At 32.1% G+C, this 13,292-nt stretch overlaps 1 protein-coding gene and 1 pseudogene across 4 annotated transcripts; one reads left to right on the top strand and one right to left on the bottom strand.

Annotated features, from left to right (window-relative positions):
- Positions 1–3,014: 3,014 nt before the first annotated feature.
- On the bottom strand, positions 3,015–7,710 carry LOC120160745 (probable U3 small nucleolar RNA-associated protein 11). Of its 4 annotated transcripts, none has more exons than XM_039171094.1 (9): positions 7,671–7,710; positions 7,207–7,335; positions 7,010–7,100; positions 6,795–6,886; positions 6,605–6,698; positions 6,453–6,532; positions 4,980–5,063; positions 3,780–3,879; positions 3,015–3,273 (listed from the first exon to the last, which is right to left on the bottom strand). In XM_039171094.1, exons 2-9 carry the CDS (start codon positions 7,260–7,262, stop codon positions 3,235–3,237), a joined length of 636 nt encoding a protein of 211 aa, XP_039027025.1. In that variant the 5' UTR covers positions 7,263–7,335; positions 7,671–7,710; the 3' UTR covers positions 3,015–3,234. The 4 variants fall into 4 exon arrangements, with proteins under 4 accessions (XP_039027025.1, XP_039027028.1, XP_039027027.1 ...); XM_039171097.1 differs by having other exon boundaries at positions 3,015–3,268; XM_039171096.1 differs by lacking the exon at positions 7,671–7,710 and adding an exon at positions 7,479–7,576.
- Positions 7,711–8,729: 1,019 nt separating this feature from the next.
- Positions 8,730–12,739, top strand: LOC120160177 (annotated as a pseudogene).
- Positions 12,740–13,292: the final 553 nt, after the last annotated feature.

The raw sequence follows: 13,292 nt of genomic DNA, 5'->3' as shown, positions 1-13,292 counted from the left end.
AAATAATTAGGTGACTGAATACGTAGTTTACCCTAATTTTTTTATGTATGGTTGTTAAATTAAAATGATAAAATTTATAAATGTGAAGAGTTAAATATTTTAGTTTATTTAAAATTAAAATTAAGTTATATATTGTATAAATAGTATATATTAAATGTGTTATTATATTATTAAAAGTTATTAAATTTATTAATTGTTTATTAATGTATTAATGAAATGATTAATATTTATAAAATCATTGACAAAATTAATAATTTAATTCGATAATTAAACAAAACATTAAGTCATTGATATGATAGTTTACCTTTTGTATATTGTCGGAACCGTCTTTCGGTTGGGCCCCGAAATCGGGTTTTGACTTTGATTAAACGAATTGGAGTCGCCACCGACCACTCCAAAACGAATTTAAGTGGGTCGGACACCATCTTACATGATATGCATTGTACCAGAAACATGTCGGGTTCAGGAGTCGGTTACGGTCAATGAAGGATTAGCACCCTTGAACCGCCCGTTCGGTACCAATTAATTTACCGGTTGTCTTTAAATGCGAATATTAAAATTTAAATTGAAATTTAGAAATCTTATTCGAATTACTTACTTTTGATTGGTTTAAATGAAGACCTTTAAAAGATAGAAATGTTAGATGGTAAAATAATAATTAAATATTTAAAAAAAACCCAAACAATAGAATAAGTAATCAAAACAAATAAAAAAAATAGAAAATAAAAAGACGAAATTGAATATATAAAAAATGGTTTTAAAAAGGATGTTAATTAGTGACTAAAATAAAACCTGCATAAAATCTTAGGGCATATTCAAAAATATATAACTTGGGACTAAAATATACGCATAATAAATTAAAATTCCGAATTAAAGTACTGAAAAATGAAATTCAGTGACCAAAGTACAAATATGACAATACCTAATGGTTGAAGACTAAGTTTACCCCTCCATAAATTACACTGAAGTCTCTCCCCAAAACGTCGTCGTTTTGAGAAGGGTATAAATAACCCCAAAAACGGGCCATTAAAGCCCCAAGCTTTCATTTGCTCTCTTTGCTCTCTCTCTCTTCAAATGAGAGAACATAGGTTCTCTCTACCCTCTCTCTACATTTCTTACCAGAGCGCCGCCGACCGCCGCCCCAAAACACCCCGAAACACTCACTTTACCCTCGAGATCCTAAATATAAACCCTAAATCAACAAAGCAAGCCCCGATATTTGCAAATCTACTGAAATACCCCCGGTTCTCACCTTTTTTCCGGCGACCTTTTGAACTTTCGATGGGTTTTCCTCTTCGAGCCGAGACTTCACACCGCCTTCTTCCTTTTGTTGGTTGTTTCTGATGTTTTGTTTTGCGTTTATTGTTTGTGTTTTGCCCTTGGTTGATGGTTGCTCACTGCTTGGTTTTTGTTGTGACTGTTGGTATTGTTAGTTTCGACGATGGTTGTGTTGTGTTGTTAATCGGTGTAGATGCCGTGTGTATTATTGTGTAGTCCCCTGTTGATGATTCTCTGTCTATATTTATAATGCCCCGACGGGGACTGTTTCTGGCTATCTTGGGGTCGATCCCGGATTATTCGGGGTTGTTCTTGTTACGGGCTATTGTGATTCCTTGTTTCACGTCGGCCGCCTCGGGATGATTCAGTCCCGTTGGCGTGGCCGGAAAGTGCGATGGGTGTTGACTGTATTGTTGGCTCGATGATGCTTGAGATTGCTTCTGGCCGTTGGATTGGGTCAGATCCAACGGTCCAGATCTGCCTGGACAAATGATGTTTGAGGGTTTGTAAGCCCTAATCCCTTACTACAGCACTGTTAGAACCCCAATCTAAACTATAGGATGCCTGAGTTGGGTTCATCCTTGGACCATTTGGACCATACCTTTGGACCTGAACCAGAAGAAAGAAAAATAAATAAATAAATGAGAAATAATAATAAATAATAATAATAATACATATGAAAAATATTTTAAAAACAATATAATATAAATTTTTTAAAAATGTTTCTTTTAAAACTATATATTATATATAAATTTTCAAAAATGTTTTTAAAAAAACTATATAATTTTCAAAAATGTTTTTTTTAAACTATATAATTTCCAAAAATGTTTTTAAAATTATATATTATATAAGTTTTAAAAACATTTTCAAAAACTATATATTATAAGTTTTAAAAATGCTTTTTAAAAATCATATATTATATATATTTTCTAAAATATTTTAAAAACTATATATTATATAGTTTTCAAAAATGTTTTAGAAAAACTATATATTATATACATATTTTCAAAAAACCGTCTGCAAACTATAATATATATATGTATACAATAATAAAAATGTGAACGGAAATCCTGATAGTGAAAGGAGGAAAAAATGCCTCAAATTTATTAAATTAATTCGAAAAGAGGTTCGAAATAAAATATATTTGACTCCTCAATTCTTTTATACAATGTTTAAATTATCTAGATATTTGTATTAATAAATTGAAAAAATATTAAAAGTTAAAGTATATTCAATTTTATTTTCTCTTGTATATTATAACTTTTCTTATTACTAATGAAGATTGGATTTGTTTCCTTTTGGCGAGTGTATATGCTACTCTGATTATCAAATGTTTTACTTCAAATAAAGTTAAAACTTCAAATGTTTTTAATTTTAATTATTTCATATGTTTTTATTTGATTTTATATAAAATATAAGTTTCACTTCCAAATGTTTTAATTATAGTTACAGAAGTTTCATACATGTTTTTCTTTTTGGATTAATTCCAAATTTATATACCATTTTTACAAAAAAAAAAAATTAAATAAAAGTGAATACTCTTACTATATTTACTCTTAAAATTTTATTGAAAAAGTAAATAGTTTGTATATTACCGTCACATGACTTTAAATAAATTTTGTATTTATTCATATCATCAATAATATTATCATATTGTTCTAGAGGATTTTCAATGGAAAAAAAAGTAATATAAAAAATAATGTCTCAAAATTAAACTATTTTTAAAATAGTACCCCTAGCATATTGAAACATTTCCCAAAAGGTATTGGTCGCATGCATGGAGAAATCTCAATAATGGAAACACTTTGTGGTCAATAACCACTCCAACCTTTATGTCTTTTGATCACTACTACATGATGGATGCTCCCAAAAGGTCCTTGCCACCATGAACAGGCAATATCTGTCACCTCTTCCTTTCTGATCTCCATTTATACACTGGCTTGGAGGTTGGACATGTCAACTCATCTTCTCGGAGTTTGCGCTTCCGGCCCTTTTCTGTCCCATTCAATCAAATCGAAAGTTTACATGCATTGCTCACGTTATATCTATATTTTAAAGTTATCAAAAACTTCAAAACGTTTTAATAGAGATCTCAAAATACGAGTATTATGTCAATCATGGCCTTCTATCAACCTAATGTCAACTTAAGCATTAATGTCAACCCAAATATGACGTAGTGTATATTAAAAACACGTGAATACCTATTGCATGAACAACCTGAATCTAATATGTTAAAAATACAAACATGTGATTAGAATTAGGACTGTTTCAATTTTTTAGTACATTAGACTCGAGCTATCCATACAATAGGTACAATTATGTTTTAAATTTGATCTACTTTTTTAAATATGCTCATCGTCAAACCAAAGATAACATTTAACAACTAAACTGATTACCAGAGTAACAGAAATATTTTATTATTACGACGCTGATACTTTGAAAATTCAACTAAAACGCTATGAAGTTATGACTAATTTAGAATCTGGGGTATGGTCCCATACCTGTAATTCCTTCTTCAGGGACATTTCCATATATAGTTTCTCCAACTGATTCACTCTACTCTTCCTGGCCTCTAATTCCCTGTACGAAGTAGCAGTCTTCCTACACGTGAAAGGGAAAAAAATGTGAAGATGTGTAAACATGACCAAGATGAAGACAATTTTGGCAGTGATAAGTTAGCACAAGATGGGAAAATTCTATAATATTACAATCAATCATGGCTTACGTATTAAAAGGCAAGAAAATAATGCTTTTAAGGTTGAAATGAACAGCAGTAATTAGGATTTAATGATTGATTAACAGAAAAGGGTTGAAATTAAATGAAATGGGGCAGGTGGAAAATAGTATCCGTAGGGAATTTTAAGAGTATTCAAGATCATAACATTTTCTCTATTAATCAAAATAAGTTACAAACATATAGAGGTATATTCATCTTTAGGATAGTAAATGTATTCATGGATGCATTTCCCCTATTATAGAAGCTTTTTTTTAATAGAAACCTAATGTGATGCGACTAAGAGCTTTATATGATAAGTTCCAGAAATGCTAAAAATTCAGACTAGTGCTTGAAACTGAAGAAAACAAGAAATACAATGCAATCTATAACTCTTGATCAAAGATAAAAAGTTGAACAAACAAAATTTATATATATAATGGTCCTAGATAAGTCCAGCATGCAAATGTCAAATTCCAAGTCATTTATATTTTAACTTAATGATAACTTAATCATTTTTGTACATTATCTCTCCTCAAGCAGTAAGTTCTAAAGTACTCGGTCCACCAGCAACAAACAGAGCCCAAGATGACTATATCTAAAGGCAAGAAGACTATTTCACTAAACCGCATAAAGCAGCAATTTGACAACCAATATGCATAGCACATCCATCTAGTAAAAATCAATTTAGAAGAGGATGAGACGAAGAAATTTCATCTAAAATCATATATATTTTCCAATAAAGTTCCAAATATATGACTTTATTACAGATTATTCGGTCAAAACTAAAAAGCATCTCATTGCCAAAATCAACAAATCGAATAAAGAGTGATTGCTTTAGAGATAACCTTTTCCAATCTCTAATGAATATTAGCTTTAGAAATTGCATTGGTTTTAAAAAGTAAACTGACTTCATAGGTCAACACACTTGGATGGCCAATCCAGTTATTCACTAAACACTAAGTAAAATATAAGTCAATTAACTAACCTTTTAATATGATCAGGGATATCACCAGAAAGGAGAGTAACTTTGCTTTCTAAAGCTTGTGATTGTAATTCTCTAGCTTCTTCCCTGTAAAAAATAATTTATATTAATACATATTTTTATATTTCACAACAATATATAATATCAATGATTAAAAAATTTACTATGATTCATCCGAAGATCATTTGTTTCTTTTTTCCCTGTTTCTGAAGATGAAGAGAACATGTACTACTAAACTGCTCTATATCTTAGGGATTAAGATTTCAACTAGTTTTACCAGTTCAACAACCATGTCAATGTGTAGCAAACAGAGATGAAAAATCAGAGTAATTGTTCTAATCAGAGAAAGCAAAAGCAAGCAATTTCAACTGTATTTGCATTACAAGTGTTAATGGTTAAACATTATTTTTACTTTTATGAAAGAAGTATCCTGAAGGGAAAAAGTAGGACAAGATCACAAGATAATATGAAGAAAAGACAGCATGTGGATGAATTAGTTGGCTATTGAGTCAAACAAGGTTGTGTTTTGAATAATGGTTAATCTTGCATGCATTAAACTGCGTTTCAGGTAGATCTTGTGTTTCATAATTCAAACATTATACATGGCCATCTAGCGCATCAATTTCATTAATACTAAATAAATAACACACTACATGAAGAATAGAAAGGAATATATATATATATATATATATATATATATGCATATTCACTGGTATGGTCCTATAATCATGAACCTATTTCTTTCAGAGAAATTCATTAAGAAGAGCTTTGTAATAAAAATACTCGAGATTCTTTTAATAACACTTTCTAGCATAATACAACCAATAATAATGAAACAATTAGGCTGTCGACCATGTATACCGCAAAAGAACTAAGTTCTATACCCTGTTCCCTAACCAGTAATACAAGCACGCCGTACCATACAACTATTAACTAGTAATGAATGATATCCATCTACCTATAACCTATCTAATTTTCGTCCATCTCATTAAGATAGACGTACACATGTACAATCTCAGCCATAATTATCTTTTTTCCATGATCTTACGTTTGTCTTCATTCACATAAAATGCAAAAGAACTTAAAAGACAATCCCATCATTAATATCATGGATGCAAATTTCCATTTTTGTTTTTCTTCTTTGGCCAACCGTGGATGCACGTTTCTGACAATATAGCATTTTATTGATTTCACAATTTAATATGATAAAGGTTACTAACAAGATTCTAAGAGCTTAAACATCAAATGTCATGATGGATGCTATTCAAAGAATGTGGCAGAAAACAGAAGATAAGTAGGTACTTTTGGGTTGAACTTAAAAGAGAGGAAACTAAAAGTAAATCACTCTTTCAAATAAAAGGCCATCACCCAAGACTAGTCTTGTACAGCAACAGCTCGCACTTTTCTTTCCTTTCTAGCCAACAACTAGAGAAGCAGATACAAGGGGAAAAGAAAGGTGTTATTAAGAGATCGAACCTGTCTTCTGCATAGTAAATGTGTCTGTTAGATGGATGATTATCAACAGAATGCAACACTGCAGTTAGCTTCTCAACTTTCTGCAGCAGAATCAAATAGTATCAATAATACTATAATAGGAAACATCATATCCCTTGACAAACCAAAAATACCTTTCTTTCGCTTTGCAATTTCTGCAATATATATCCTATATCTTGGGTCTTCATTAGCATGAGTTCTTCTTGAGAGTATTTGTTAGCTTGATTCCTATACAAAAAAAGGGGGAAAAGAAAGAAGACCAAATAAGCTTTCTAGATTTTAAGCTCAGATAGAAAACAATAAAACATGAAAGTCATATTATACTCTGGCTTATGAACTCCATCCACAGTTCTCGTTTTTATCATCTGAAAGTAAAACTCATCCGGGTTTCTGAAAGCAGCTTTCTCCTTGAGTTTCTGTAGAGCAAATCAACAAACGAGCACAAAAAAGAAAGAAATTATATAATCATGAAATTATAGCCAGCACTCCTATTACAATCTAAGAAGCAAGAAATTGGGTGCATTAACAAATAAAGTTACCCGTAAGGTCTCTTCCTTCTTGTGGAATGCTTTAGCACGGACGACATAATCCTTGTGTTTCTCAAGAAGCCCAAATTTTTTCCTCGAGGACCTAACAAAAAACAAGGAAATACGCCACAAGGAGAGACTTCTATCAATACGAAAGCAGAAAGCTTGGTAGAACGATGGCTATAATAAAGGGAAAAGCAGAGACTCACGGTTGAGCTCGTTCCTTGTGTGCCCGTCTGCTGATGGCGTTCCTTAGTGATGACATTTTTTAGAGGACGTAAAGCAATTTTTTTTAACCTCCTGCAACCTTGAACCAGCAGTATTATCTGCCTCCAATGCTGCAATTGAAACCCAATACAAAAATAAAAAACCAACACAATAATCAAACAAACCCTAAAATACCTAACCACGTACAAAATCGAAAAATCCAAACAGAAAATAATTAGATAAATTGAATTCTATATTTAGATTAATGCATTACCTTATAATTTATTTAATTGTTGTAGGTCTGCACAACGTTTAGTCTCCTCTGCGTTGCAAAACCACGATCGAAATCTACATGAAAGAGATTAAAATAACAAAACCAAAGCTCAGAGAATCAGTTATGCAGTCAAGACTTCCACTCTTGTAAGATTATGAATAATCACAAAAGAAAGTGAAGGGGGTATCTTACAAAACAAAATTTAGGGTTTCTAACTGATTTCTTCTTTGTGTGCTTCTTTTCTTTTTCTCCTGAATTCTTCTCCGATTGTTTGGTAAAATACTGTATTAGTCACAACATTATTACCGAATTTCTAATTTGGTCACCAATGATTTTTTTACAAATTTGTTACTATGATATTACATTATGATTCCGGTTTGATCACGTTAAAAAATTAATGATAATATTGACGTGTCATCATAAAATAATAATATATCATCATTAAAAAAATAAAAAAAGTTACCACATCTACAATTTTATTATTTTTTAATGATTGATTATCAGCACGAGAAAAACATAATAAATGTAATTTGAGAAAAACAATTAAGCGAGCAAAACGGAAGTACAAGAATGGTTGAATAGCTAAGCACGTAGTTTCTCCTAAATTCTTTACTTTAGAAATAACCTCTCCTCTTCACATATCCCACCGTCGCCAAATTTCGAAACATTGAGGGTGTATTTGGTTAGAGGAATATAAGATTCTCATGATAATGAAATTTATATTTTTTATTTAGTTGGTAGGAAATGTTATTCTCTGTAAACTTACATTATTAATAGTGGATTTTTTGCGATATATTACCGGGAATGTCATTACCTCCATTTCTTTAAGTATTATTGGATTACCGGCGTTTTAGACTAAATGTCTTTAATTTTTTTTAAAAAATATTATTATTTTGTCATCGAATAATAAAAATTATACGAATGTTAAATTATAAATTTATCCTTAAACTATTTTAAATTTACAAAAAAATTAAAATTTTATATAAAGTTCAGAGGTTAAAATAAAATTTTATCATTTCATTAAACATTTTTATATTTTAATTTTGTAAAAAAATTATATAAATTTATGAATTTAAACTTTTTAAAAAATATATATAAATATTTTTAATTTATTAAAAAAATAAATATATAATAAAGATAATTTAATTAAATAATCTTTTATTAGTAAACTTACATTAAAAAAAAACAACAACAACAAAAACAACGCACCCTGAAGGTTTCTACTGGAATGCTCTTTACTTCTGCGTCACTCTGCTTTACTTGATTTTCTGATTTTCATCCTACTGCTTCTTACTCTGTCTCATAGTCAGAGCCACCGGCAACACCTCTACACCACCGCTATTTGAAACCCTGGTGCAGCTCACCATGGGAGGATCTCGTGCTCAAGTCAGTAAGGCTCACAAAACCCGTTTCGCCTCTAAATCTTCTCGGAACATTCACAAAACCCTCAAAATAGGTTGCTCCTCGCTATTCATCTTCTATGGCTCTAATTTATATTAGTTTTTTTTTGTTTATTATGATTTTTTTTCCTATTAAGCATTTTGTCTGTCTTCTGAATAGTTCTTTGAATCTTTTTGTGGTTTAGATAAGAATCGGATTGCAAAACCGAGCCGAAATGTAGCGCAGGGAGCCCGAGCTGCTTGGCATCAGCGAAGCAAGATGGTGAGTGATGATAAATTTGAGTTGTGTTATGCATTTTGTCTCACACTGGAAATTGCTATTTGATTTTGTAGCTAAGAGAGCAGAAGAAGGCAGCTGTTTTGAAAGAGAAAAGGGCTTCAAGTGGATCAGCCATCCCTCCTCGTGTCATTGTAAGATTTTTTTATAAATTAATTCTTCCGATATTGTTGCTTTGAGTAGGCATCCCTCTCCCCCTAAAATCCTAGCTGTTTCTTTTGCCGCAGCTTCTTTTCCCTCTTTCTGCATCTGTGAATTTAAGTTCACTTGCTGAAGACATTTTGAGATTGCTATCAACAGAAGCTGGTGAAGCCTTGTCATCAACAGTAGCTTCTTCCGAGTACAAACTACGAGCAACAGTATGCAGCACTACCCTATTTTCATGTTATTAGTTAAAGAAAGCAACTAGTTAATAGGTTTAAGGTTTTAGTTCTCTTTGATTTGTCAAATTTATTTTGGATATCATTTATCTTTTTTTAGGTTCAGTGTAATGTTCTTGTAAAATGTACCTTTTAAGCCATGATCCTAAGTTCAAAAACTTGCAAATCTCTCAATCTTAAAGTTGTTTTTTCTAGGTAATGCAAACTCCTCATGGGGATCTTTTATCGTGTATGGAAATGGCTAAGGTAAAATTGTCATGATATTTTGTGTTAACCTCATTTACCACCACCCTCTGTTTTGAATTATAGGCTAATTGCCTTTTGAATTCTAGGTTGCTGATTTGATCGCTTTTGTGGCATCAGCTACTGAAGAAAGCACATGTGACTATATTGATTCATTTGGAAGTCACTGCCTTTCAGTGCTCAGGTCTCTAGGCTTACCAAGCACTGTCGTTTTTATTCGTGTATGTTACCGGTTCTCGACTTTATATGGTTTGTATGCTTGTGGCTTTACTAAGAAAGAAATTTTTCTTCCAGGATCTACCTACAGAGCTTAAAAGACGAAATGATGCAAAAAAGATTGTTACTTCTAATCTCACTTCTGTATTTCCAGAGGATTGTAAGTTTTATCCGGCAGATACGAAGGATGACTTGCACAAGGTGATTTTTGGTACCATGAGTTATCCTTTTTGGGTTTAACTAATATATACGTGGATTAATTAGATTGATATTGATTTGTGTACTTTTTTTTTTGATAGGAGATTTGTGTACTGATTGTGATCCATTTGTTTACATTCTTTTCCTCTTCTAATACTCACCAGTATCCACTGATATGTTGATTGCAGTTCATGTGGCTTTTCAAGGAGCAAAGGCTCACAACTCCTCATTGGAGAAATCAACGGCCTTATCTCATGGCACAAAAGGAACTTCTAAGTTCTTGTAATTTTTTCTTGAATTTATACATTGTTAAGGGTAGCATAGATGATGAGTAAACTTTAACAAAGGCATTTTGGAAATGTAAGTCTTGGAGATGTTCATATTGGTGCTTAATGACATATTTGCGATCACTTATTGCCATGCAGGCTGCATGGGTCTTAGATGATACGGATGAAGAGGATTCTGGCGCGGAGGATGATGGAGATGATGATGGCATGGTACTGGATGGAGGAGAAAGTGCCTTTCCTAATCAAGAAGGCACCAATAATCCTACTTTGAGGAAGATCAAGCTTCCTTGTACTTAAGGGATTCTGATGAAGAAACTGAAAATGATTCAGTGATGATGGTGCGTCTCTTTGATGTTTATGTCCTGATGCAATTTTACTTGAATTATAAGGAAGTGCCAGCTTTATGTTCTTCTATATACTTGCTCCATGTGGCATCAGTATCATATCATTTGCTTTTAAATCTTCAGTGTGTGAATAACGTTCCTTTTCTAAATGCAGGAAGGGGAGAATTTGACAAGGGAACAGATAGAGGATGAGATTAAAAAAATAAAAGGCACATGCTGAAGATGAGGGTATTTATATTTTCTGGATGAGTACTAGAGTTTTTGTTCTGAGCATTGCCATGTATGAGCACCTCTTGTAATGTAGATGCTAATATGCTGTTGTTTAAATGTTAATTTCAGAATTTCCAGATGAAGTGGACACTCCCCTAGATGTTCCTGCTAGAAAGCGATTTGCGAATATAGAGGCCTCAAGTCCTTTAGAACATCCTCATGGGACCCCAAAGTAATTTATTGTGATACCATTTTAATAAGATATGTTTTTAGTTAATGTTATGAAGTTGTTAAAAGTTTAGCTGGTTATTGTTAGGAATCTCTACCTCCAGAATATGCCAGAATTTTTGCATTTGATAACTTTGCAAGAACACAGTAGTATGTTATTGCAAAAGCCTTAAAAATGGAGCAGGAAGGCAGAGATGAATGTGCACCAGCTGGTTCATATGCAAGGCTTTATATCAAGGATGTACCTCTTCATGTTGCTTCAAAATTGTGTGCAGCCTCTAAAACAGCACCTGTTATATTATGTGGTCTCCTGCAACACTAGTCTAAGATGTCTGTGCTTCATTTCAGGTATCTTCTTCCACTAATATATTCCTGGTTATGAGTAGCAGCAATTTTCTTTCTTTATTTTTCTTTTCTAATATGATTTTTTTTTGGTAGTATAAAGAAGGTTGATAGTTATGATGCTCCTGTTAAAGCCAAGGAAGAACTCATATTTCATGTTGGTTTTCGCCAGTTTGTTGCTAGGTAATGCCTCTATACCTTACTACTGTTTTGGACACTTTACCAAAATTCTGAAATCTCTATCTGGTTATTTTCAGACCAATATTTTCGACTGACAATATTAATTCAGACAAGCACAAGATGGAAAGGTTTCTTCATGCAGGGCGTTTTTCAATAGCCTCAGTATATGCCCCTATTTCTTTCCCACCTCTCCCTTTGATAGCTCTCAAGGGTGCAGCAGGAGCGGGTACACCTGTAGTTGCTGCTGTTTGTTCCTTGAGAAGCGTTGACCCTGATAGAATAATTTTAAAGAAGATTATATTAACTGGGTATGGGTTCTTTTTTTGGTGATGAAATTTTTATTGAATTTGTTATCATATGGTTTCTTATACTAGGATTCTACTGGGTTTTCTTTAATGGGAATGATTTTTGTACTGTGGACTTGTTAATTTGGATTATATCTTGGTGCAGTTATCTTCAACGGGTATCCAAGTTAAAAGCGTACGGTATATGTTCCATAATCCAGAGGATGTAAGATGGTTTAAGGTAAGATGATCTTTACAAGTGAGAAAATAAATGTTACTGTTGCCTAAATTAGAATCAGCATTCGTAATCTGGATGTGGTTGCAGCCGGTAGAAGTGTGGACCAAGTACGGTCGAGTGAAGGAACCTGTTGGTACCCATGGTACGTGGTTGCTAACGTACAATATACAATATGTAGTCATTTGGCCATCTTGATCAAAATGTACTTGGAGTAAATTTTGTTAATTTTTCTTTATCAGGAGCAATGAAATGCGTATTCAATGGGGGTCTTCAGCAACATGACACTGTTTGTATGAGTTTATACAAACGTGCATATCCGAAGTGGCCGGAACACCGCTTCCCCGTTCTCGATGCTTGATCAGGACTCTTTTGCATGAATTTTTTTATACCGTTTCCATGTTTGCTGTTAAATATTTTTTTTGACAAAAGGGGGGAAAAACATCTATATATTGTGTGCTGATCTGATTTTATTTCTTTCGATCATTGTCAAAAGCATGTGTGCTAGGTGTTGAAGAATAGCGCTTGGAAACTATTTCGACTTCCATGCCCATTTTCTCAGGCAGAATCACAAGTTCTTGGTAGAATAATATTAAAAAACTTAAAAATGAAATTATGAATTAAAATAGAACATGATGTAACCCCAGCCAATAGAGGTGAGTAGAATTTCACTCGAATTTTTTTAAAATTTAAATAGAGGTATAAAATATAATTCGAATAACTCGAAAATTTTAATAATTAGTGGATTAGTTTTCAAGTTTGAGTTGGATCTTTTAACTTTACATGATATATGTATATTACATATAAAAAAATGTATATGTATATCATATATAGTTATAGAAAAGTATGATAATATTATAAATATTTATAATTAAATTTAAATAAAAACTTGAACGAGTTGACTTTAATTTTATGAATTTGATTTGAAAATTTTATAAATAAAGTTTGAGTTATAAAATAAGATTTATTAGCATGACTAATTTTAAAAAA

The sequence above is a fragment of the Hibiscus syriacus genome, unplaced genomic scaffold, assembly GCF_006381635.1.
Source record: "Hibiscus syriacus cultivar Baekdansim isolate YM2019G1 unplaced genomic scaffold, ASM638163v2 tig00111392_pilon, whole genome shotgun sequence".
NCBI lineage: Eukaryota > Viridiplantae > Streptophyta > Magnoliopsida > Malvales > Malvaceae > Hibiscus > Hibiscus syriacus.
This window is presented reverse-complemented; position numbering and strand designations above follow the sequence as displayed.